The sequence below is a fragment of the Zophobas morio genome, unplaced genomic scaffold (genome assembly GCF_036711695.1).
Source record: "Zophobas morio isolate AGI-343-1 ecotype UQ-CSIRO unplaced genomic scaffold, CSIRO_AGI_Zmor_V1 ptg000581l, whole genome shotgun sequence".
Lineage (NCBI taxonomy): Eukaryota > Metazoa > Arthropoda > Insecta > Coleoptera > Tenebrionidae > Zophobas > Zophobas morio.
Window position 1 is genome coordinate 5,335 of NW_026972684.1, and position 25,097 is coordinate 30,431.

Consider the following 25,097-nt stretch of genomic DNA (forward strand, 5'->3'; position numbering starts at 1 on the left):
ATTCAAAAACACCAATCAAATCAGTAATATACTTTTTAGAAAAAAGTTTTTCAAAAACAGAAGTGTTGTTTAGAAGAATAAGACCTGGAGAGCACAAAAAGCTTTAAGTTAAAGTAAAAAAGTAAAGAAAATAAACAACCTTTAAAAATAGTGTAAAGATGCTTTAACCCTTCCTTATCTTCCAATCTTCGCAAAGATGAAAAAGTTCAAATAAATTTCTCAATGAGAGAACCTTTAAAAAGTTGATGGACAATGCTTTCTTTCAACTTTATAAGTAAAAAAAAAGTAATCTTCTCAATGATATATTTTATTATAAACATGCCTTAGGAAAATAATGCCACCATGGGTTACTAAAACATTCTGAATACGTTAGAAGATTCTCTAAAGTACCTATATATATATATATAAAGAGCAATCAAAAAAAACAACAGAATATTATAATAATTTACAATCTGGTAAAGTTAGATCGAGGGGCCGGCCCCTGGTGCAGCTGACTACATCCTCCTTATCCTCCGCTTCACTCGGAGTAAAATAAGAGCTTACATTATTCTCTTCACCTTGTAATACATCTTCACTTAATTCTCTACTATCTATTTCTAGTTCTAAACTTCTACACTGGTAAGAACGAATTTTCTTCCAAATTTCAATGCAATCTTCTTGATTTTGAAAGGAGAGCGCTACTTCAGTTTCTATGTTAAAAAAAGCCCTCATCCAGAAACCTGCTTTTAAAAAGGAAAATGTACCATCAGTCTCTGTCCACACTATAAGGGTTCCCTGCTGAACTCTATAAGCATCCGCTCTTTGAATCTCGTAATCAAGTAGAGTTGTCCCTACAATAAAATTTAAAATCAATTAAAATTAACTTCAAAATAAGTAGCTAAACACCATCTGTTTCATTAATAACTGTTATATAAAGGATATTCTCTTCCTTTATTTGCTTTGAGGTACAAGAAACGTATCCACAACCAGGGCTTATCCAGTCACTATCTTCACTGAAAAAATAAACTTTAACTCGTATGGCAGCCTCATCCATACTGAATCACAAAGTCCTCCCAATATAAGAAAAATATCAAAGGCAATTTTATGTGTTAATATTTTAACTCAACGACCAGTAGACAATAATAATAATTGTGAAGAACTAAATTTATGCGAAGCCAAGCATATGTCACTAAGAGTGGCTGCCAACTTGCAAGGTTAAAATATAAAAGCCAATTAAATATGAAAGAAACATCGAATAAAAAAATGACGGATCAATTCCTTAAAAAGGAATGAAAGGAGCACGTGAACTTAATGAATACACATGATGTAGGAAAACGTTAAAAAATTGCAAATATATTTTTTAATTATGAATATTGTAAGCAAGGGGGGGTTTTTTGGTTTTCGCGTAGTCCTCTTGCCGACTACTTTTTATTAGAGGTGAGAGACGTTAAAGCTTATTATAATGTTTTTTATTATTTATTATTATATAGGTATACCTCTTTTGTCTTTTTATTTATCTATGTTCTACCTGTTTTTAAAACTGAGTACCTCTACTGGAGAAGAGCTGCAAACAATGAGTACTAACTTATTAGCTGCCAACGAAGAACTCAGAAGAGATTTAGACTCAACAGGAGCTAAACTTGAATTAGCACATGAAAATTACTAAAAACAATTTAAGTCTAAGAGACGAAAGGATCCTCTTGATACGATGATTAATAATAATGTTTACTTGGTTTTATGATTACTAGATCAACCGCAGTCTTATGAAACATTAGAAGAGCGAGAACTTAGAGTCAAACAAAAACTAAACTCAAAACGGTAATGTAGGTTTTAGTAACAGTAATAGTAGTAGTTGTAGTAAACTAATGCTTCTCATAATAGCGTTTCTCATAATAATATAGTCGGGAGCATGCACACAATTAGTATTTATAATAATGTAAGTAGCGGTAAACATAATTTTTGTAATAATCATGCTGGTAATACAACTTATAATAGCTTAAATAAGAGCAGTGAGAGTATGAAACCAACGGAAACTTGGAAAACTCTGTAAAAGCTTTACAGCATAACGTAGATGTTGTGATGGGCAGTGCTTCTGGCACTACTCCTAAGAAAAATCGATTGAAGCAGGATTTAGTGAAGTATAGATTCCTTCCGTTACTCTCTCCGAACCACAAAAGTGACTTATTTAACCTTTGCAAACCAACAGTGTGAATATCCCACGATCGAGTTACACTCCTTGGATTTAAGATATTTTCTACGACAGCTAGCGGTTTCCGCTCTATAATAGCAATCATGCGAGCTCAGAAATTTAATACTTCAACCTGAGGGAAAAGCCTTCGAAGTGAACTTGATCTTGCAACTGTTGAGGAAGTTTTGCGCGCTCAAAGCGTCATACATTTCGAGTTGCCCCAAAGCACATAGGAGACTCCCTCATTGGCGAACGTAAGGAGCGTTTGTTACCACTAGTTTTAGTACATTATACCCAGAAATAAGAGACAAAAGGTATAGAACCAAGACTATCTCATCTTTCAATTTGAATGGAAAAACTTCGGAAGAGTAATAGCGTTGGCCAGTGCCATTGTTTTCAGATCTTTGGGCAAACCGTAAACCTTTGCACTGCGGTCACCGGATGTATTAATTGTTGCCCGGGCCATTGGACAATGCACGAAAGCACGAGATAGTCCTGCTACTTGTGCAAATTGCGGGTGAAGCGCACACCTCATCCTTAAGACTGCCTATTCTATCCTCGGAAGGCTGCCTGCTTACCGCAAATTCCACTACGTCGGTGTTTACTACAGACATACCGTTACTGTGGGGGTCTCTAACTCGTTTTGTTTGAGGACAAAGCTCATCAAGACTCGCCCACTACGTTAATTCCTAAAGCTTCTGACCACGCTCCTACTACACAACATCTGAAATCCAGCCGGTGTAATTGCTGTTAGCAATTTTACCGACGAATTTATTCAGAATGTTTGAAACAGGTACTAGAATCTGTTTGCAACGGTTTCTAAAGCAAAGCCCGCCGCTACATTCGACTATTGTACTGTAATGTCAATAGTGTTCAGAGTGAGAAGCAAGAGCTCCAGGAGCTTTTAAAAAGTGAAAGAGTTGGTGTGTGTGATCAACGAGACGCATCTCCTTTTTAGTGTTGCATTTAGCCTGTGCAACTTTGTTACGTGTATCGCCAAGATTGGAATGATGCACGCGACTGGTGTGTGGCCGCCACGGTAAAACGGAGCATATAAAATCACTCGGCATTTCTGCCACCTCTACAAAGTCGAGGCAGTGGAAATTTTTCTATGTATGGCCGACCGGGGTCACACATCTGTGATCGCCCTCTACAAATTTTCTTGAAAGTTCCACCTCCCTCTGAATTGGGCGCCATCTTTGCGAGTGACTTCTCTGCTGTTTTGTGGGTCGATCTTAATTGCAAGCATCCAACATGGAACAGCCGAACAGGTGACCATATCCCAGAGGCCTATGTCGATGGGCACGGGCTGTCTATACTAGGCCACCAGCGACCAAGATACTTGGCGACAGGCACTATGGATCTACTGGATATCGCCGTTCTAGAAGATATACGTCTCACAACGGCATTTGAAGCGCTCCACGAGCTGTCCTCCTATCTCCTTCCAGTTATCCGAATTTGGGAACGAGAAGGACACACTCATAATTTCTCACTCGCTTTTTTACCACTGGGACAATTATGCTGAGTTTTTAGAAACCGCGCTCCCGCCGTTTCCGTCACTTCCGCGTCACCTGTCCTGCTTGATGATGGTGTTGCCTTATTCGAAAGCGCACTTAAGCTGATGATACCACCATTTACTCATTGTCGAAGCCTCCCGCCTTGCTATGCAAGTTTCTACAGCGTTATCTTGACGCCCTTTAAGAATGGTGTCGTAATGGAAAGTTTCTATTAATACCCCCAGGGGCAAAGCGCTTTTAATTACAAAGAAGACCGTACCCTTGTTGGCGCATTGGACCTTGACGTGAAAATTTCGTGGTGTTCTCAAGCGAGATACTTGATGGGCACCACACCAGACTTCCTGGCAGCTGCATGTGGACTACCTACTAGTGAAGGTCTAGGCAGTAACTAAGGCGCTTTACCCTTTACCTATGCTGCAAGAGCAAACCTTTTCTCCGAAACAAGCGTATATATCTTACACTCAACTAATAATGGCATAGGCGTCTGCTGCCTGGACCTACAACTCCACTGCAATAGCGTCGGCACAAATTCCTGTGCATGATGACAAACGCGCCGTGGCTTGTGCGAAATGAAGCTTTTCACCCGGACCTGCTGTTGGGTCCTTTAGACTTTATTTTCCAAAATAATGCCAATGCCCTTTACGAGAAGTTATCCAGGCACTCTAAACTCCTGCTGGCGGTGAACTTATTTACGAGCAATGGGACGGGGCACGTAATCACTGCCCACGTGACGCAAGTTAGCGCTAGTTTTTGTTTATTTATGTTAAGAAATACCTTTTCGATTGAAAAATATTACGTAACATGTCTACGGTCAATCCTGATTGAGAGCTCGAGTATTCGAAGTTTTTGACTCTATCTAGCACCAGGAGCTGTCATTTATAAATAAATAAATGACCAACTTAAATACCTTATTTCCAGTAATATTTTAGGAAATTGTTGTAGCTCCTTTTTGTGCATAAGTATTTTAATTGATTGGTAGTCATCAACTTAATTTTTGACTTCGCGTTGTTTATTGACAAAGTTGTGCATAAGAGTTCTGTTTCTATCGAAGTGAAATAACCTTATTTCGTGCGAAACGATAAGTTACATGACGACCAGGGTTTGGAACCACTTAAAGACTTTTTGCGAGATGCAACTTCAGTTTCTTTTGAACGTGTTAGTAGGCTTTCCAACCAACAGTGGATTCAAGAACTTAGATAAGAACCCAGGAAAGACTCACCTTAGAGGCCCCGCAATGAGCTTTAAGTGCACAAGTACACTTTGTCTATACCTTTAACACGTGTAGAGAGTTAATTGTTTGATAACCTGTCACGGTCTAACCTAATAGTATAAATGTTTGCAAGAAGTCTGCGCTCGAGATTACCGGGCATCTGCACAATTAATAAAAAAAAAAATAAACTTTTTTTTCGTAACCATAGGAGGTCTCTCGCAAGAATAAGCTGTTTGATGGGTGTTATAGTGGTCGCTGTCTGATTTCTTAAAGCATGACTAAGTTCGCCTATACTTAACCTATGAATTAGCCAGTAACTAATGCTAAATAACATGTTTCCCGAGAGAAACCAGTGTAGGAATTACAGCTACTCTAAAAATTTGACAGCTATTATTTTTACATAATTTTAATACCATACACTGGCGAAAATTAGCAAGTGCACTGAGATTTAATATGCAGCCCCATATAATATTAGGTTAACTTTAATAAATCCTCTTTAGTTGTAATGCATTTATTTAGTATGAAGGTTATATATAATTAATGGAAAAAGGGGGCTAATAATAAAGACTACTTGCACTGTCCCAAAAAGGCAACCTTTTTTAAGTGTTAAACAAATAGCTCCGTTAAACAAAATCAATGTTGCCGTAAAGTTATAGTATCAAAGAACCTTAAAACCCCACACTTTAGAATAGAAGCACCATAAAACTATAGTCAATTCCATGTTAGAGGCGATAAGGATTTGAACAACTAAATAACCGGAATCTCGTACCCGTAAAATCAGTATGTTATCCTGACTGCATTTAAGCAAGAGCTACAAGAATATATTAAGCCCTTTAAAGTGGGAAACAAAGTAAATAAACCAAACTACCGGGCAACGCGGGGAATGGTACTGTTGCCTCAGCGCCATCCCGCTGCAACATACTAAATACTACAGATCATAGGTATTAAAAAATTATAGATTTATAATAGAGATAATATTAACAACTAAAATAATAATATTATAATAATTGAAGAAATGGTAACTAAAAAATCTATTTTATTATTTATAAAGTAACTTTTTTTTACAGGGAAAGATCTTATCTATTATTGAAAAAAATGCTGATCAAGCAATAATAGCCTCCCGTGTTTAGACTTTAGGTTTCTGTATTTCTTTAGTGGCAATTTTCATAGTTTATGCTCCTTCCATATAATCAGACGAATATATTAATTTTTTGTAAAAACCGGTGTAGTCATGTAAGTAAGTTAAGTTTAATATTCCATCCATAGTAATAAGTCCTATCCGCGAAAAGGGTTGAATGAATAGTTGGCGTGTCGAGTAATGGAAAATACATATTGAACAGCCTTTGTACTAAAAAGTAGAACGCGCTTTCCTAATGTTAAATGCGATAAATTAAAGTTTATATGGAAACCCTTCAATAGGAAGAGAGTCGATTTTCTGAACTTGATCTTCAGGCTAACTAAGTTTCACGTTATACATGGATTTTTAATGAAATTTTAGCTAGAGGAAAGCAAAGCATAACTTTAATTTTAACACAATTTGTACTGCGGAGATGTAATTTTAAAGATTTGTCAGGTGCACGCCCAGTTGACAAAATAAAATTATATTTTAATTAGATGTTTTATTTAAGAGTTTTTAGCAAGTGGATAATTGAGATACCAGATTCTTTAAAGTTAGAAAATTGTAGATAATATCTATTAATTTATTTATAATCAGCGTTTCTTGGTGCTCGATCGAGTTAACAACTTCGAATACACGAGCTTGCATCCACAAGTTTTTAGTTGTCCACGAGCGCTAGTAAAACTATTCAAGTTATCTTCTTTTTTTTTAGCACTGGCATATGACGGCCTTCTTCTTTAGACCTTAAGCTGTTTAACTTGATTTCCTCTCTTCTGCAGGAGTTGGGACACGAGCGCCCACCATAGTATACGCTATTTTTAGAGAGCTATAAATGACTGTCCCGAAGGACTGAAAAAGCGGTAAATATCGGGCCCGCACAAGCCACGGCCCGTTTGTTAGAAGACGCAGCAGTTTGCTCTGTCGCACTTGAAGCGAGAACGTTATTGCCAATAAGTCGTTAGGCCAGAGCAGGAGATGCACGGGTCAATATTTGGCCGAATGCACAGCACGTAAAGCCTTCGCTTATTGCGAAAAGAAAGTTTACTTTTGCTGCTTGATAGCATCTGGTCGCCGCCTCGTAATTTACGAGTGGACCCCATGATGACAGCTTAAAATCTATAATAACCCCCACCTGAAAACATCACGGGACTGCCTTGCCGTTAAAAAAAAAATTACGGAGAGTCGGCAGCGCATGGTATTTCTTCGTGTTAAGAAGAGCCATGCTTTCGCTGAGTTAATGGAGAGGCCTTTTTAGACGACACCAGCTAGCAAGCGCGTCGAGATAATATTGTAAGTGCTGACATAGTAAAACGGGTGACTTTGACGAAGAATAGATCATCGTATCGTCGGCGTAATTGGCGGCTTGCGTTGAGAATGGACTGGAAGAAGAACGCCGCTCGTATAGAGCGCGAATAACAGCGGTAATAGAAGAGAGCTTTGCAGGGCTCTCGTTGCAAGATAGCAGGGCGACGGCAGTGCAGCGCCTACTCGAACGTTGAAAACCCTCTGGTTAGGTACGACTTGAGTACCTTTTGAAGGCCGCGCGCTATCGCCAAAGCGTGTAGCTTGCATAACAGGAACACCATTCCATACCCGGTCAAAAGCCTTCTCAGCATCGAGAAAGACAGCGCCGATGGCTTTTTTTAAATCAAAGGCTCTGGTCGTCCACTCGGTTAAGCGAAGAATATGTTGGGTCGTTGAGTGTCCCTTGTGAAATCCAACCCTGAAACTCTGGGGGAATTCCACTAGCGCCCACTTCCGCTTTCAAACAATTAAGTATCGCTGCTTCAGCTATTTTACAAATTGCCGACAAAAGGCTAATGGGCCGATAGTTGTGAAGCGCTGACGCCAATTGCGACGTCTTTGGTAACATCACAACCACCGCCCTTTCCCCACGCCCTGGGAAATAGTCGAAGGTCAAACACCGAGTTGACGAGGCTGCATAGATGATCTATAGCAGCCTCTGGTAGCTGTTTTGACATCAGGTTAGTGATGCCGTCATGGCCGGGTGCCTTTCGCTTCAATAGTAATTTGATGATTAATTTTATCTCATCTGTGGTAGAAAGCTCCAGAAAAACAGTGGGGGGTATCAAACGAGGTAATATTAGTTACGAGAGGAGCGTTGTCGACATTTGAGAGGGTAGACGGCGAACACTGGGCAGCTAGATGATCAGCAAAAAGAGGTTCGCTTTATTTTTATCGCTTTCAGCTACGATATCACCGTTACGAAGTGGTGGCCGAGTCGAATGTCCGCGATTTCTAACTCGCATGCCTAATTTCCAAAAAGAGGCGCGACCGATGACACCGGCTTCCGATACTTCCATTAATTTGCTATCTCATTGGCAGTTTACGTGCCCCATGAGCTTTTCCTTGATGTTCCGGTGAAGGCGGTTTCGCACAATACTGTCTTCTGCGCGTTGGAAAGTCATGACTACTTGGATGAGTCGCCGACGCTCGCATATTGATGCCTTTAGTCCCTCAGAAAGGCGTTTAGAGCGGTTACACGACTTCACGTGTCGTCGTTACTTTGCTGTGGGCTTTCTGTCATCGCCCATTCAAATTCGACAACGCGGTGTTTAGTTTAGCCAGGAGTTTCGAGTGGTGTCGTAAACGGTAGGGGCGTCTTCCCGAGCACTTCGCTTCGGAGAAAGTGTTCCAATTCGTGTAAGATCGGGCGTATGTCCTTATTGCCTCCTTTTCGTCACCCAATCGGGCAGGACAGGCCATGGATCCGACGACAATTCATTGAGCGCCTCAGTAGCTGTAAAAGGTATATATCTTTTAACGCGGCGATATCCAACACATCCATTGTGCCCGTCTTCCTCGCCATGTGTGTGTTGGCAACTGTGATCTTAGGATTCTCAATCCGCGTTCCTCAGCGCAAGCCTAAGGACGTAGTCGTTCAGGTTTGCAACCCGATTGTTCCACGCAGAATGTTTACAGTTAAAGTCTCCGCATAGAATGGCCGGAAAGTCATGCACTAGAAGAGCATCAAGACCGAACAACGTGAGTGGTTGACTGGGTGGTTTATAGAACAACATTAAGGTTATGGGGGGGGGCCCTGTCTAACCAGGTTAAGGGTAATACCAACAGCCTCGATCCCTTGCAGAACTGGTACTGCTTTTAAATTGTGTTGAATGCTTCCTTTGATCAGTAGAGATACTCCTCCACTACTGTTGTACAACCGATCCCGGCTATACGTCGCAAAGTTACAGATGTTAAAAGGTACAATAGGAGAGAGCTGTGTTTCGCTGGCAGCACAGATACCTATTCTTTCACATTGCATTAACTACTGCAACTCCTTTTTTTTTCTTCTGGACGCCCTCTGCGTTTCAAGACAGTAATCGGATACGAATAAGTGTTTAGATTCTAAAAGCCATTGCGAACAAATTCTAAGTCTTGCACGGTCTCGGGCATGGTCAAGAAGAGATACCATGGAGTACAGAGCACACCAATGAGAAAGTCCCTGATTTAAACACGGCTGTTGAGCAAATGGAAGGAGCTCTAAAAGAGGGCTATATAGGAGGTCCACTCCATTTGAAGAACGAAAAATTAGCAATATGACCTACTAGACCATATCAGATCGCTTGTTAAGTAAAGGCGATAGTTGAGGCAAGATATATGAACTCTTGTTTTCCAGGCGACAAAAAACTTTACGACAAGGTCAACACTCGAGTTAAGGAGGAATTAAAAGCTTAGTTTTACGAGTGCTGGCAGATTAAATTTTTGAGTTTCTTGGTCCAAAGAATTCCCTAAGAAAATTAATAAGGGTCATTCGATCTACTGAGAATAGGGACAAAACACTGCCTTTCTATAACGTTGGACGCTCGGCAATGAGGTCCTCTGAACAGTAGAGGCATCCCCACTCAACCATAATAGAGTGCGACTATAATGAACACCATTCCATGCACGTGTCCACCATAGTTACCGCTCACCTTTTAAGATTTAATATAAGTAACAAGGTTAAACTAACCACCAGTGCGGAACTTAAAACTTTTATCCAATCCCTTAATAGAAGGAAAGTCTCGGGTTCCCACGGTATTTCTGATTTAATGCTTAAAAACTCAAACTCCACGAGCTATTTCATTGATTTCAAAACTTATTAATTAAATACTTACCACTGCCTACTTCCCCAAACGGGTGGAAATTAGCGGAAGTAATTCTTATAACTATAACTAAGTCCTCTAGCTGTTTTATTAAGAATTATCGCCTAATAAGCTTGTTGTCCTGCCTAGGAAACGTGGCAGGAGCGGTTATCCTTTCTAGTTTATAAGAACTTGTAGATAGTATGTGCGTCTTCCCTAAGTTACTTATCAGTCCACCAGATACACAGGCTTACGGGAGAAACTACGAAAGCTTTTAACATAGGAAAGTAACAGTTGTGTTCTTTTTAGATATTAAGAAAGCCTTTGATTAAATGTGGCACGACGGCCTAGTCTTTAGCTTCCCTTTTACTTAACTGCGGTAGTACACATATTTTTAACAGATGGAACTTTTACTGAGAGAGTAAGTTTGTTGTAGTCCGCTATTAGATAAAAAAATATGGGTTGTTCTCACAAAGCTCCTTACTATTTCCTTTACTTTTTTCTATCTACATATCCGATAAGCCCCAATCGTCAAAAATAATTTTAGCTCAGTATGCTAATGGCAACCTTATTTTATAGTTCCAAATCTGCCTCGCTGTTTTTTAAAAACATACAGTCTTATTTGACAGTACTTGAGGCATGGTTTTCAACATGGAGGTTAATAATCAAAGTGTCGAAAAGTACCTTTAAGATCATAACAAAGAGATTACTAGCCCCGACCCCTAGTCACCTTAAAAAAATACTGTCAACCCTTGAAGGAAGATGGTTAAATATCCCGGAGTTATGTTAGAAGACAAACTAAACAAGACTCGGAATTTTTCTTCGTTTCTAAAACCACACAAGCTATAGCGGTTTTGTATCCCTTATTATGCAGGAAAAGCAAACTGTATTTGAGAACAAGCTTCTGTTATACAAATCGGTTATGCGACCGCTGGCGGCTTATACTTCTGTTGCCTGTGCTACTCCGGAAACAAGTATATACAATGCCTACAAATACTACAATATCTCGTTTGAAAAAGGTGATGGACGTCCTTGGTTTGTGCGCAACAGCCAACTAAATAAAGTGTAACCTCGAGCCTATCCAAGCATATAAAATTTCACAGAACTTGCTTACTATAGTCAGTAGTCACCACAGCATACTAAGGCAAACGCTTAATTATGCCTTTCGTTGGTACACCAAGTACCCGCGGCCAAAATATTTCCTAGATCTATTAGAGTGGGGATATGGGCTGGTTCTAGTTTATTTCATTAACCTATTAATATATATATTAATATATGTATATCTAATAATATAACGGTATTAATACTTAACTATTTTATTAAATGTAATATTGTTATTACTTTGCTATTACGCCTTTATTAATGTATACTAGTTAGCTGAAACGCATCCGTTCTTCACGTTGATGATGCAATGAATCGTTAGGGAAGTTGTGGCTTCCCACCCTCAATTAATATAGGGAAAGTAGATTATATAGCAATTGATTATAAATCACGCCTGTAGCAAGCCAGTGCTATAAATAAATAAATAAATAAAATACTAATAATTTGATAGTCCCCCCTCTCCCATAATAAGGGATGCTCTCCTGTGAAACCACTATGGTAGAGAGGTCGGACTAGTTGAGGTCTGTTAACTCTTGTGCACCAAAACATAAATTAATTTTTAACCGAGGAAAGCTCATAAAACTAGTTTTACCCATCAAGCCGAAATGGAAAGTGGTTTGAGTGAAAAAGAAAAAATGGAAAGAGGATTATACTATAAAGCGAATGATTACCAACTTACAAAATTGCGGAGTAAATGCCGTAGTTCTCGTCAAAGTTATAATCTGTCAAATCCCGCTACTACGGAAGGAAAAGCTTATCTTGCGGAAATTTTAAATCCTTTAAAGGATGCCGTAATTCATTTTTTTGGTTATTTATATTTGATTCATATTAACTGATTTAGAATTTTGTTTTACCTAAAAACCTGTACATTGAAACGCCCTTTTTTTGCGATTATGGATACAACATTAGTATTGGCTCCAACTTTTATGCAAATACCGGTTGCATTTTTTTAGATGTCTGCAAAATTAAAATAGGGAACGATGTTAAATTAGGACCAGGTTACTCTGAGAGCTTTTTCTTGTGTATGTGTCCATTCCTTTGTAAAAATAAAAAGGTGTCCAGTTACTTACTGCTGCGCATCCGTTAGATAAAGAAAAAAGGTATGCTTTACTATTTATTTTTCAATTTTTTTTTAAAGTTAACTTTTAAAATTAATTTTCAGTTACTCTTTGTACAAATTCATATAGAGCTCAAAATTGGGAATTTGGTAAGGAAATTAGTATCGGAAATAACGTATGGATTGGGGGCGGAGCTATAATACTGCCTGGTATATCTGTTGGTGGTAATCACCTTTACCATGTTTATATCTTATTTGTTTACGTAATAACTTATAGATGGCTGCGTCATTGGAGCTGGTAGTGTAGTAACGAAAAATTTAGAACCTAATGGAGTTTTTGCTGGCAATCCTGCCAAGATAATTCGAAAATTAGAAAATTAGAATCTTGACTTTTGTTTATCGCATAACGTTTTAGATCAATAAAATTTGTTTATATAAAATTGTTTAAATCCAACATCACCCTAAAGCACTGAGGAAGGGTTGCCCCGGTAAACGGCTGAACTTATAAAATGTGCTAAGCTCTAAAAGGTCGGTACAGACCCGAATGGCATTTCTTATTTAAGGTTTTCACCTCCCCAAACTGCAAGGAAGAAAGTACTTACTTTGCTGAAACTGATAAAAACAGTGTAAAGTACCTCCTTTAGCAGACCGCCGCTTAAATTAAACTTTGAAACACTTTTTTTTTAGCGAAAAACATATTATGCTGAAGTAAACTTGACTATATTTAAAAATTGCAATTAAAAAGATTCATCCACTGATCTTATTCTTTAAAAATTTTCAATCTTGTACTTCTTTCCTTCGACTTATGGAACGCTTACGATATCAAAACTGCCTTGGATGATCTGCACTTCAGTGCGAAAAGTTGGTTAAACCAATTAACTTCAGTAAGAATTCACCTTATATTTCGTTTAACAGCCGCTTCCACGAGAGGCCTGATCTCGCGCTTCAAGTTCGCACGCTTTCCACCATACAAGGACAGCTTCGCTAGAAATTCCTCGCTTGCTGGAGTCACTGCTTCGTCTTTAAACGTAGCCAGTTCACATTTACTTTTAAAAGGTAACTGTGCAAAGCTGTTGCGCTCTCTTGAACCTGCGGCCGATTCTAAAGGCTCATCCTTATCTAAAAGTCTATTGCCTTTTTTTTTTACAGTAAGGCGAGGATGACTCATCTGCTTCGATAGCTTATAAACAGCGCTACCATGAATTTCGTTATAGCTCAAGCAACGGTTACTTTTATGAGTTCTATAAAATGCACTACTACTCAGGTTAATGCTCGCGGAAAGGATTCGCTTTTCCCGGGAAAAGCCTAAAGATGTCGTAGTCCTGTCAGCAGGGGCTCGAGAGCCCCTTACCATTGGGTTTTATGGTGATCATTTTTAAAAAGGATTTGTACCCTTTTCGATATTGAGTAGTTTGGTAAACAAATAAAGAAGAATGAAAAAGGAAACCATTTTTTTAGGATAAAGTGGTTTTCGTTTTTAATCCTGCGCAAGCGACGACATCAACTAAAAAATAAGAGTAAAAAGTAAAATAGTTGAAGCCCGTCAAAACCTTTCGTAAAGCTTATTTTATATAAAACGGTGCACTTGCGAACTGTTTGATCGAAACTCATTCTAGCACGGTTATTAGTTTTTAAGACTTTTTGCCGATAAAACCTTTTGTTGGTAAGAATTAAGAAGGACAAGAACCCGCCAAGGTAACGGCAAGCCTACTTTTTCTTGCTGGAATGGCACACTTCTCAAGGCCTCACGTGGAAGTAGCCCAGAAAATAGTACTGCTCGCTATAATATTTAAAAATATATATGTAGTAAAAGAGTCGTAGAACACCTCAAACCATAAAAGTACTCTAAATGGTTAAGCCTTATGTCCTCAATACGGACAATAGAGACGTGCTGGGCGAGGCAGAAGGCTTTGCCGGAACTGCGTGGACTCTTGACCAAAACACAGTCACCAGCCGTAGCAGCGGCGGGTGGGCCATGCGAGCGCTGCTAAGGAGTCATTTGGCCTCGACTGTAGAGAGAACCCCAAACTTTATGCATCGGAAGTGTTCCTCGTTATTTGCGGGCTGATGAGGTGGCGCAACAGAAGTGTTCTTAATAATATTGAGGAAGAGGACACTTAAAACTACAAAATATACAAAAAGACACGCACATAAGTGAATCTTCGGGGTACACAGCGCTCGCAGTAGAAGTCTACCGTGGGTACCGGTGTGGCGCACTGCAGCCGAGATTCAGAGGAATACAAAATAAAAAATAGTTGGGCAGCTATAAATGGAAGACCTTCATGCATGAAATGTGTTGCCAGACTAGACAAAGCGAGCTTTGAACCATTTTTAAAGGCAAAAAGAAAGGTATTTTAAGCGTCATGTGGATATACTAAAAATCCAGTAGACCTCCGCACGACCGGTTAATGTTGCATAGACACCGTATGACAACCAACTCGTAGACATTTCTTATCGCCTTGTGCAAAAAAAAAAGTTTTTTTTCATATCAAACTTTTTCTAAGCTGCCGTAATATATATATAAAAAATTCACTAAACACGTAAACTGAGGGGGCAAGGGGGCAACGGTGGGAAGAGGGGAAACGTCCCTGGGTACGCGCGTCCACAAGCTACCCATAATTTCCTAAGAAGGGGGTATCAATGGCACTGCACTAGGCAAGGAGTGATCCATATAAAGAGGGAGATCAGAAGTTTTTCGGTTTGTTCTCGGAGAGTTCGGCGAAAAAAAATTATAAGCTCCGAAATTTCTGTTGAAGCAAAGTTAAGGAAGGCAATATTTATGATATAACCACGCACGTTTTTGAATTGGAGAGCTTTTGGCGTATAATTTTTTGAATTGCAAAACATAAGCTCAAAGTCAGCAATCATCAGGTCATGGCTGAATAGCCGCCTGTATCTACTTTCTCAGCAATCATCTCCAGCGTCACGGGAGTCCTGAGTGCATCACGGTGCTGAGCAAAAGCTCCATAATGTAAACTCGAGGGAGAATAAATCTTGCTTTATCACTGTTAAATATGTCGGGAACTTTTTCTTAGACAGAAGTTTAAAAAAATCTTTAAATACGAACAGCTGCTTCAAGTTTTTAAAAATTCAAACTTTATGCAAAAATAGAGCGCAACACCCGCATCAACTACTCCTACAACATTAGCATTGAGGCAGTGGCGATGATCAAGCGCTAGCAAGGGGGTGGTACCTTTTGATATGAACTTGAAAAGAAGATGGCGATGCAGAAGTCGGCTTGGTTTTGTCTCCTTTATGATTCGCAAAATATTGCTCGTAGTGCAAACAATTCAGCTACAACAATCAGCAAGAATAAAAGTATATATGAAATAAAAACTGTAGATAACCCGTTTTAAGTTTCTTAAGACAAAAATATGTCGTTGCTTAATTAATGCAATTTCCTTTAACATTTTTCTTGGGAACAGCAGACGTGCCTTTCCTGCTGGTATTATAAAGAATAGCACGTAGTGTTAACAATAACTATAAAATGATATCAGGAGAATAGTAAATATAGTTAGACTTTTCCAATCCCCACCGCTTGTTCTCACTGCTTGGCTCTTCTTCGGCTAAAAGCAGAGTATTCCATTAAGATGGACGCGCAATAAAGTTTAGTGTAGCATGCATTCCTTAGGCCCTCGACAACAGTGAAAATTTCAAGCTTTCTAGGTAGTTCTCCTCGAAAGCCCGAACAAACGGGAGTACCACGCCTACAGTTGTGCTTATTTAAAAAGCCACGTAGAGAAACACCCATGAATAAACGGGAGCAAGGAGGAAATACCAAGATAGAGGGGCCTAATCCAAAATGAGAATATTAATAATCATAGGTTGAGCTCTCCACCCGCAGCAATAAAACAGGAAGCTACTTGGTCATCCACAATTCACCGTTGGTAGCACCGTCCGAGCAGCTTGCAAGGGCGTGACAAGTAAGATATTATACGGAAGGGGTACGCACGTGGCCCTACCATTTTTCTGTGTGAAAGTCCGACTGGCAGCTATGGCTAATGAAGCGTGCTTTGCTACCGTAAATGCAGCCGTCAATGACGCTGCAGCCAGAATAGTGCATAAATAACAAGTATGACGGTTCCTGCAAGTTTAGTGCGATCAGTTTACCACCGTGGGTTTAGCACGCTTAATAACTTAAGCAGGTGCAACCTGTATGGGTCGTATACCCTGCGCTTGCACTCAGTCTCGCTAATAATTTCGACGAGAATCCCTTCCCCCCCACCCAACTATCTTGCTCGCAGGCACGGAGGTGTCTATAGCACCACCCATAAGATACACCAGTTGGCTTCTTGCAAGCGACGATTGCTGTCGGTTACATTAAAAAGTTGTGCAAGTCCCACCAAAGTTCGCAAGCCAAAACCTCTAATGAAAACGTGAAGCAAGAAGGTAGTAAGAAACGAATGCTACAGTAAAAAAGTGCAACAGAATACGAGTACTTTGAACATTTTCAGATGACTGCCTTGAACAAAATCGCGTTTGGTATAGTCTTGGTTGGTGCACTTTTCCTTGCAGGGACATAGCAGTATTTTGCACTCGTGATACATACACCTAACAATATAATGCACAACTTTTCGTTCAGGTCAAGCACAGTACCTGTTCCCGCAGGTTTCCGGGCAGCCACTCCTAGGGGGTTGAAGACGGGGATGATTTCCTGAACCTCCTTGGTGGAAGGCTTTGGTACGTCAAAATACAAGTCTACAGAAATACAAGGAAGCAAGACCGAGGGAGCAAACTTAGAAAAACCGTTGAAATTTGTTAGGTTAGTTAAATAATGAATAAAAGAGAGCAAGGGTTTAAATTAAGCCAATCGTTTAAAAGCGAAGTGTGAAAACCAAAAAGAAAGTTGAAAGAATTGGCAATATTCTTAAGTGTAAGCTCTTAAAAAAGAATATTATTTTTAACTGTGTAAGACGAAGAGCAATCCACTGGATCTCCCAGTAAAAAGTTGTGCAAGTTATCTAGGTGCAAATCAAAAGGCAATCTGAAGGGGATGTACTGCGACAACAACTCGGCGCCAAGATATAAGTGCGTCGGAAATAAGCGCCCTTAAAGTCAAATTCGTGAGCCAAAGATTAAAATCAGAAAAGATGAAAAAGTTAGAAATATAATGTTCCAACAAGTAAAGAGTAGTAACACTATTTAATATTTAAGCAGTGGTTCACTTATAATGCTATGTTTTTAAAAGCTACAAAATTTTAAAGTGGAATTCTAGCCATAAATGCCCTTCAACCACAAAATAAAACCTCTCCTTTTAAACCCCTTTTCGGTAAGTTTAAGTCTTCCTCTAAGCATGCGGCCGACTCGTACGATCCCTGTGGGGTATCCTTCAAGTAAAAAGGAATTTAGATAATCAGCTCAACTTTAGAAATTTATAAACTTATTAAATATCTGAACGTTACTAAAAGAAAAGGAAATAGCAATGGCTATAAAAAAAAGGTTATTATAACCTAATTTCCCGTTCTTTTTGGCTGACTATCTCTCTGACAATGTACAATTACTTTCTAGTGAAGAGTTTAAAATCGGAAAGAGGTTTAAAACTTCATGTAAGGTAATAGTTGGAAAAGCTTTATTTTCTTTAAATAATACATGCAGTTCTTGGTAATGTAAATCTTCTTTATAAGATTAATAAGGTAAAGAAATAACTTAATGAAGTTTCTTAGCTTCTCAAGTATGGCAATCACAGAAAAATTTTTTTTGTCCACCATTTTTTTTATTTGAAGAAGTGTCCTTTATGGCATCGAACTTGCTATCTATTAAGCTCAAAGGAAAAGGTGTGGACGGGCGTTTGAAATAGTTTTCCTTTTTCTTCTTTTATTAAGGAAGTCTTTGGCAAATTATGGGGGCTTTCAGAATAAATTTTTAATTAAGGTTGCACTATACTCTCCATCTCTACTGAGAACAGCAAGAGGGCACTAACATAGAGTAACAATGGAGAATATCCTTTGTCTTTATAAAATTAGCGATAGTAAAAAAGATTTATATCAGCTTTGAGAGATAGAGAAAATTAAATAGTACTAAAACTTTAAAAAGAGATAGAACGCTCAAGCGAGTCAAACAAAGATTATTATACACCAAAAATAAGAAGTATGTTCGCTAAATATATAACCTCAAAAATACAAGAATAATTTTTAAAGAGAAGAAGCCCTTCCTACTCTGTATCTGACCTGTCAGTTTGTTATACAACTAGACACCAATAAACATTAGGTTTTCTCTAGCGGAAAGGTGATAAACCCTCCTTCACTGACAAAATTTTCATATGCTTTCAATACGTTAACTAAAAAAGTCATAAATAGGTATTAGATCATTGCGTCATACAAAACGTTCTCTCGATATATTATGGTAAATACGTTAAAAGAAGCTCGTAAATTTTTATGGGGCCAAACAATAGGTTCCTATTTTGATATAATTAGTAAGTCGTTTAAATATATAAACTTAATTTTTGACGTGTCGCCCTAACTATACAATTACAGAAGTCACTCATAGTTTCATATATCCCTCAGCTGTAGTAACTTTTAGTGCTTAACCTTGGTATAAAATTCATCTTTTACGGTAAGAGTAATTCGTAGCAGGTGCATTAATTTGTATATTTTGCATTTGCTTTGCTCCCCTCCTCCATATGAAGTTATACTGTTCTCAACAAAAGTGAAATTTAATATTTTTACTTCTAGTATGGCGCCAACTTAACTGGTGGTTGTAAAAAAACGTATCTATATATCTATATCCAAGATAGAAATAATGTATGACTATTTGCCATTTACTATTAATATATATAATACATAGTAGTTAGGCTGTCCCCCTTACACTAAAACACGTTCCACCCGGGGAAAAAAGCAGGAAAAATTGAATACCCTCTTGTGGGAGCTTGCTATCTGCTTGTATTAACTGACCACGTTATATTAGTAAATGCACGGAACCAAAAACACCATGAGAAAACGCAATACTGGTTCATTAGAGACGTTCAAGTTAGCGGGAAGACCATAGGGTCGCTCTCGCGTTCTATAAAGATTTAATTTTTTTAATAAATAATTCCGTCTCGTTAAAGAGGGCGTCTACTATTTGACGTGGTGGGAAAGCAAACACGTTCTAGCCGCCTTTTCTCAGCGTTAAACAGTTTAGTTTAAAGTGGTTTACTCTCGAGTTCGTGTTAAGTTTTATTTTAAACTTTTCGTACGTTTGCCTCCTTTTTGGTTAGCGGAAAGTGTTAACAAAATCTGGAGGTGCTGACCAATGTTACGGCAGAAAAGATGTTTTACTGAGATACTGTATATTGACTAGGCTGGTCTATATTCGTGACCGAAGAGGAGATCTAACTTGCACTTTAATGCATAAATTTCTTTTTACATCCTTCTGTATTCCGTAACATAGGTTTTATAAAGGCAAAATATGGAGTCAGAAGAAGGATGGAAGGCTTGGTTTGAATACATAGTAAACAGAATAATTGGTAAGGTCACTGAGCAGTTAATTATAGTTCAAATAATTAATAGCTTGTTATAATATGAAATCTTAATGATAACTATATACAGGAAAAATACTATGTTTATCTATGATAACACCGTAAGTCAGTTGTTATAGTTTTAGCTTATTAAGTTGAAGTTTTTTCTGGTATACATCTTCTTCACTACTGGAGTCGCTATCACTTTTTCTATATTTGCTGTCCACAATTTTTTCAAAGCGGTTTCGAAACTTTGTATTCGCGCTATTGTATACATGTACATACAAAAAGTAAATTAAGGCATTCAAAATTTGACATATTCAGATTTATAGCTACCAAATACGTAGTGTTAGCAATACATAAACGAGGTTATATATTATCGTAAGCTTTAATATGTGTTTCTTTTCTTATATAGTAAACATTTTAATATATATTATATGTTTTATGTAAAGGTTGCTAATATTATGAAAGCAACACAGAAAACTGTTCCTTATAAATTAAAAACTTTTCTAAAATACGTATCCTTTTCCAATCTTTAGTTATAATTTCTAAATTTTTAAACACGTTGAAACTTTCTATTAAGACAGTAATACTAAGAAAAAGACATAGTATAATAAACCACGTTATTGTCTTGTCGTTGTCATCATTCTCGCCTTCATAGTCAGTGTAGCATAAGCTTTCGTTATCAGCTAATCTCTTATCCCAGCAGAAGCCAGATTGTTGCAATCTCTCCTTACGCACATGGCGTAATCCACTTTGGGTCAGTAATCGATCGCTTTTTATACGACATTGCTGACCCTCCCGGTCAACCCGCCGCGCGCTGGTCTTAAGTAATTCTTCCACGGGACTTCTACCACCACACTGGCGCTTGTCTGTAAGTTGCGTATTCCATTTTTTTGATTCGCTGATTAACACATGGTTTCTGGACGCGCATGAGGAGTCCATTGTGCATTCAAGTTCTTCTTGCAGTTGTTGCTGGTATTTAGCAGAGTCGTACTTTGCATGCAAGGAGCTCCCATATTTTCCACACGATTCTTCTGCCCGCCGCACGGGTTTATGCTTCAGCAAGAGCTGCTTATTGACAAAAAGTCGATGTTGAAGGGCTTCCAACGGCTCTTTGTTTCTCTCGTACTGCGCTGTTACGCGCATTAAGTAGAGAAAAAGTAATTATTATACAACATATATATTATTTTACTAAAGTTATAATTTCTGTTTATTTCTTGAAAATATTTTTCAACGACGGTAAAGTCCACATAAAAGCTGTTGTGGTAATCGTAAACATAATCATAAATTTCTAATGCGTGAATTATTGTTAATTATAACAATATTTACAAATCACTATTAATACCTTCAGCGGTGGGTCTCTTTTGAGGATTCACTTGTAAAAGAAAATATAATAGCCTTCGGCATTTTTTTGAATAAGTTCTAAAAGTTATATAAAGGTTTAAAATATATACAAAAAGCAAAGCAGGTGACCGCGAGATTTCTTTATAAGCGCCGAGCGTTATGTTCTTAAAAAGTGTAGCTAAATTCTCCCCTTTGAAAATTTACAAGTAAATAGAAAGTTAAAAAAATTTCTAATGGCTATTTGCTTAAAACCTTTGAAAGCGTGTCGATAATAGCAACATTCATATAAAACACATCCCTTGTACGTATAATAGTAATAATAGTAATGATATTAATAATAAGAATACGAGGCTCCAGATATCCGCTTTTTCATTGTAACCCTCACCTGAGGGCGTGCAAACCTCGGGGGAAAGATAATGAGGGGTTCCAACTAAAGTTCTTCCGGTAGTGCCACTGTAAGTTTATTATAGACTTTGTAAAGTTATAGTAATAAACTTTACTGTAAAACTTATTTATAATGCTTAAAAAACTACTACAAAAGATTTAAATGTAAATATTTAATAAATATCATACTTTTAAAGAATTTAATAAGATTATAAGTATAACAGAAAAAAATTGTAAAAAAAATGTTTACAGTAATTTTTTAGAACTATTAAAAATTTTGTTAGAATATGAACATAGCAAGATATATAATCAATATTTCTTTAAAAAATTATTTAAAAAAAACTTTTGTTGTTATTTTGTTAACTACACGAAGCAAAACTATTTGAAGGTATTTATAATGGTTTGCTCTTCGCCTCTTATCTTGTTTGCTTATTTTTTTATACATGAGAATAAGAGAATATTAAACAGAAATTAAGTTTTTCTAATATTTATGTAAAAAATAATTTAATAAAATAAATATAAATTAGAATGTAATAAATTAAACTTCGGCTAACATTTTTGCTACTCCAAAATCGGCCACTTTTACTGAAAAAGTATTTTTTGAGATTAGTATATTAGAAGGTTTGATATCTCTGTGAATTATAAAACTTGTAGAGATTTTAAAAATTATATTAATAGTAGCGCGAAAATATAATTTTTTAACTTAAACAATAATTAAAATAATTAAAATAGTGTGATAAAAAATTATTATACCATAATTGTAAATAGTAGATAATGCAGTAAATTATAAATAACAATGTAATATATATATATTTAAAAGCAATATAAACATATATAATAAATTACGATAAATATAATAATGATATATAGTTACATTAGAAATAAATACTAAAATTATATTATGAACAACGATATTAATATATATTATAAAATAACAAAAATAATTATAAATAATTAAGAGTAGTAAAATAAAATGAATTGTTAACAAAAATAATTATATAAAAAAATAAAACAAAAATAAAAGACTAAATTATAAAAATAACAGGAATAATTATATATAATCAAAAATAGTAACTAATAATTTTTTGTTGACAACAATAACATTTAAATTAAATCATATATTATTAGCAACAACAATATGTAGAATATCTAATAATGAAGATAAAAAATAATAACTTTTGTTTTAAAGTTCACACCCTCAAATAAGTAATAATTACATTTTATAATTTATATATTTGTTGCAGTTTTACTTATAAAACTTTATTATAAAACACGGAAAAGATTGTTAGTTCTCAACTTACAGCCTTACTGAACTTTAACTTCTCTCATTTAAAAATATATAGATTTTAAGTTATGACTAATATTAGAGGAGTTTTTAGTATATACAAAATAAACAGCCACCCACTATTTGAATATTTAATATCGCTTCACAAGCTTTAGTGATGCCGTGATGCCCTCTTTTCTGAAAATTCGTGTTTTTTTTACATAAGAGCTCAGTTAAGGTCTTTTACCCCTCATAGTGCTTAAAACTTATTGTAAAATTTAGTTGAAAAAAAATTTTTTTTAAGCCCAACTTGAATAATTAAAAACTGAAAAAAAATCTAATACTGCAGAATTATTATATAATAGTCGATTAAAAAGGTGAAGTTTCCTTTAGTATGCGGTAAAAGTAGAAAAATAATAAAAATTTACTATAAGAAATATTCAGTTTATATTGATAGATATAAAAGTGATATTAAAAAAGTAGCTTTACAAGTTAATAAAGTAAAGATTTTACAGGAAAATAATAGAGTATTTTTTTTACAGTTTATGCAAGTAGTCTAATGCCAAAGCAACTTGGCCTATCCAGTACAAAACGAGCTGTTTCAAAACATTAATAAATTTGAAAATCTATGATGTATAAAGTTTACACTTTCTGGCAAGTAATATTTCTCGTTTTTAGCATAAAGAAGGAATTGTCGCAAGTTGCCTATACAATAATATCAATAGAAAACTTTTTTTTAAAATAAAAAATTTATTTTGTTAAGCACTGTGGCTTTACCTCCATTTACAAACTCCAAGACGATATTAATGGAACTAGCTTCAAGATATGTCTCTTTGTAGCCTTTTATATAGCCGTAAGTAAAAAATTTTAGCATAAACAAGGTCAATGTAAATTGTGGTTACAACCAATAATGTGGGGATGGCTTAGTCTTTCGAGTAAATGGGCTTCCTTGCAACGTTAAAGATAGGGGAGTTAGGATATTTGCGCAAATAAAACAATTTTTTCAGAAAGAATTTACTTCTAAAATCTTTTTGGTTTGTTCTGGTGTCATCTCTTCGATGAACACAGTCTTTTGAGCAAAAAACTGCTTCTTACGTTTTGTTTGTACCAACGTTACTCTTCAGTTATCATAAGTAATTAAGAAAAAGAGAAAATTAAAGCTACTAAACGCGTTAAAGAATACTACTACAATGGAAAAATCGTTTTATATTTTAAAAGAAAATTACTAATATAGTTATAAAATTAATTTAACGGCCAAGATATACTATGCACACTTATAAGTAAAGTTCAAATTTATTTTATTGGATTCATCTATATCCTGTTTTTTCTCAAAAACTATGCTTCGGAAAATTTTAAATTCAGAAATTTAATATCTCCATTTGAGAATCAATTTCTTTTATTTAGAATATGACGGCAATAAATATAATTGCTAACAAAGTCTCAAATACGGAAAAAATTAAACTGGGAGTATGGCAGAAAGTTAAATAAAGTGGAAACAGTACATTCATTTTGGCTAGAAAAACACCTACTACCCTCCTAACAGTGCTTAAAAATTGACTATAATTGACGACACAATATAGAAACAATTCATTGTTGTAGTTATAGAGTTACCTTCCGTAATCGCTGGAATGAAGGATTTGAAGAGAGATGTACTCTTCCTCCGGCATATATAAATTTTTATTACAATCAGAGATTTTTAGAAAAATAAGTTTTTTTATACAAATTGCGTCAATAAAAATAGTCAATAAACGGTTAAAACCAGAGTAAACCCAAAAATGTATAGATATGGTAAATGGGTTCACTAAAATCCACTCTCCAATTTTTTTAGGGAAAGGTCACTCTTGACCGGCGTTCAACATTTTTACAAATAAATTTTGTTTAAATATATACAAATTTTTAATCACTCGTTAAAACTTATTACATACATGACATAAACTTCCTAATTGTATAAAATGGCACATACAGCACTAATTTTTTTAAGTAAACCAAAACTTCAAATTTTGAATATCAAATTATTGAAGTTAGACCTCTCACGAACTATCTAGAATGCTCTCTTTTAAGAAACCTAAACCGTTAGATTGTAAAAAATATATATGCGTTGAAAAGAAAATTGAGAGTGTAAGGTATTTATTGTGCTTGCAAACCCTCTGAAGAAAAATAAAAAAAACCTGGCGATTGCTTCAGAAGTGTCAAGTTCACTTTTATAGTTCTAGATATGTTAATACCAAAAAAATTCAGTCAGGAGCACTTAATAGTTTGCTTCAAAAAATCTTCTGAAAAGTTTTTATAAATACCAAAACTCCCTATGATTAAGGTTGAACAGATTATCGTAGCTGGAATTTTAATAAATAACTAATTACAATTTTTAGTAAGCTTATTGTATATAACAATGTAGTTACGTTAACTACATAGT

General features: G+C 36.3%; 3 protein-coding genes and 1 long non-coding RNA gene across 8 annotated transcripts; 1 reads left to right on the forward strand and 3 right to left on the reverse strand.

Annotated features, from left to right (window-relative positions):
• Nucleotides 1-11,802: 11,802 nt before the first annotated feature.
• On the forward strand, nucleotides 11,803-12,635 carry LOC135121425 (putative acetyltransferase DDB_G0275913). The gene is made up of 4 exons (XM_064045748.1): nucleotides 11,803-11,988; nucleotides 12,039-12,279; nucleotides 12,360-12,464; nucleotides 12,532-12,635. Exons 1-4 carry the CDS (start codon nucleotides 11,803-11,805, stop codon nucleotides 12,633-12,635), a joined length of 636 nt encoding a protein of 211 aa, XP_063901818.1.
• Nucleotides 12,636-13,070: 435 nt separating this feature from the next.
• LOC135121428 (histone-lysine N-methyltransferase ASH1L-like) lies at nucleotides 13,071-16,456 on the reverse strand. 5 transcript variants are annotated; one of them, XM_064045753.1, is made up of 19 exons: nucleotides 16,407-16,456; nucleotides 16,217-16,338; nucleotides 16,033-16,159; nucleotides 15,775-15,972; nucleotides 15,602-15,693; nucleotides 15,448-15,548; nucleotides 15,322-15,390; nucleotides 15,051-15,259; nucleotides 14,788-15,001; nucleotides 14,630-14,712; nucleotides 14,533-14,572; nucleotides 14,405-14,470; nucleotides 14,099-14,318; nucleotides 13,966-14,034; nucleotides 13,805-13,908; nucleotides 13,702-13,758; nucleotides 13,452-13,647; nucleotides 13,151-13,388; nucleotides 13,071-13,101 (listed from the first exon to the last, which is right to left on the reverse strand). In XM_064045753.1, exons 9-13 carry the CDS (start codon nucleotides 14,869-14,871, stop codon nucleotides 14,250-14,252), a joined length of 342 nt encoding a protein of 113 aa, XP_063901823.1. In that variant the 5' UTR covers nucleotides 14,872-15,001; nucleotides 15,051-15,259; nucleotides 15,322-15,390; nucleotides 15,448-15,548; nucleotides 15,602-15,693; nucleotides 15,775-15,972; nucleotides 16,033-16,159; nucleotides 16,217-16,338; nucleotides 16,407-16,456; the 3' UTR covers nucleotides 13,071-13,101; nucleotides 13,151-13,388; nucleotides 13,452-13,647; nucleotides 13,702-13,758; nucleotides 13,805-13,908; nucleotides 13,966-14,034; nucleotides 14,099-14,249. The 5 variants fall into 5 exon arrangements, 3 of the variants coding, with proteins under 3 accessions (XP_063901823.1, XP_063901821.1, XP_063901822.1); XM_064045751.1 differs by having other exon boundaries at nucleotides 14,099-14,345; XR_010278971.1 differs by lacking the exons at nucleotides 13,071-13,101; nucleotides 13,151-13,388 and having other exon boundaries at nucleotides 13,474-13,647; nucleotides 14,099-14,345; nucleotides 14,646-15,001.
• Nucleotides 16,457-16,529: 73 nt separating this feature from the next.
• LOC135121427 (uncharacterized) lies at nucleotides 16,530-17,211 on the reverse strand. The gene is made up of 4 exons (XR_010278969.1): nucleotides 17,160-17,211; nucleotides 16,851-16,952; nucleotides 16,694-16,805; nucleotides 16,530-16,619 (listed from the first exon to the last, which is right to left on the reverse strand). It is a non-coding gene; the product is annotated as an uncharacterized LOC135121427 (long non-coding RNA).
• A 2,612-nt stretch (nucleotides 17,212-19,823) lies between these two features.
• Nucleotides 19,824-24,351, reverse strand: LOC135121426 (serine/threonine-protein kinase Nek11-like). Its single transcript, XM_064045749.1, has 8 exons — nucleotides 24,296-24,351; nucleotides 21,384-21,489; nucleotides 21,289-21,334; nucleotides 21,166-21,226; nucleotides 21,038-21,114; nucleotides 20,885-20,983; nucleotides 20,309-20,825; nucleotides 19,824-19,953 (listed from the first exon to the last, which is right to left on the reverse strand). Exons 1-8 carry the CDS (start codon nucleotides 24,349-24,351, stop codon nucleotides 19,824-19,826), a joined length of 1,092 nt encoding a protein of 363 aa, XP_063901819.1.
• Nucleotides 24,352-25,097: the final 746 nt, after the last annotated feature.

What these genes read in the sequence shown, in the direction of transcription:
- LOC135121425 (XM_064045748.1), top strand. Translation starts at nt 11,803, where the DNA reads ATGGAAAGTGGTTTGAGTGAAAAAGAAAAAATGGAAAGAGGATTATAC. An exon ending in TAAATCCTTTAAAGGATGCC is followed by an intron (nt 11,989 to 12,038) that starts GTAATTCATTTT and finishes TAACTGATTTAG; the next exon opens with AATTTTGTTTTACCTAAAAA. An exon ending in CGGAGCTATAATACTGCCTG is followed by an intron (nt 12,465 to 12,531) that starts GTATATCTGTTG and finishes AATAACTTATAG; the next exon opens with ATGGCTGCGTCATTGGAGCT.
- LOC135121428 (XM_064045751.1), bottom strand. Translation starts at nt 14,871, where the DNA reads ATGGGTAGCTTGTGGACGCGCGTACCCAGGGACGTTTCCCCTCTTCCC. An exon ending in CCCCTCAGTTTACGTGTTTA is followed by an intron (nt 14,713 to 14,787) that starts GTGAATTTTTTA and finishes TTTTTGCACAAG; the next exon opens with GCGATAAGAAATGTCTACGA. An exon ending in GGAGGTCTACTGGATTTTTA is followed by an intron (nt 14,573 to 14,629) that starts GTATATCCACAT and finishes AATGGTTCAAAG; the next exon opens with CTCGCTTTGTCTAGTCTGGC.
- LOC135121426 (XM_064045749.1), bottom strand. Translation starts at nt 24,351, where the DNA reads ATGCCGGAGGAAGAGTACATCTCTCTTCAAATCCTTCATTCCAGCGAT. An exon ending in CATTCCAGCGATTACGGAAG is followed by an intron (nt 21,490 to 24,295) that starts GTAACTCTATAA and finishes ATAAACTTACAG; the next exon opens with TGGCACTACCGGAAGAACTT. An exon ending in AAAGAGACCCACCGCTGAAG is followed by an intron (nt 20,984 to 21,037) that starts GTATTAATAGTG and finishes TTCACGCATTAG; the next exon opens with AAATTTATGATTATGTTTAC.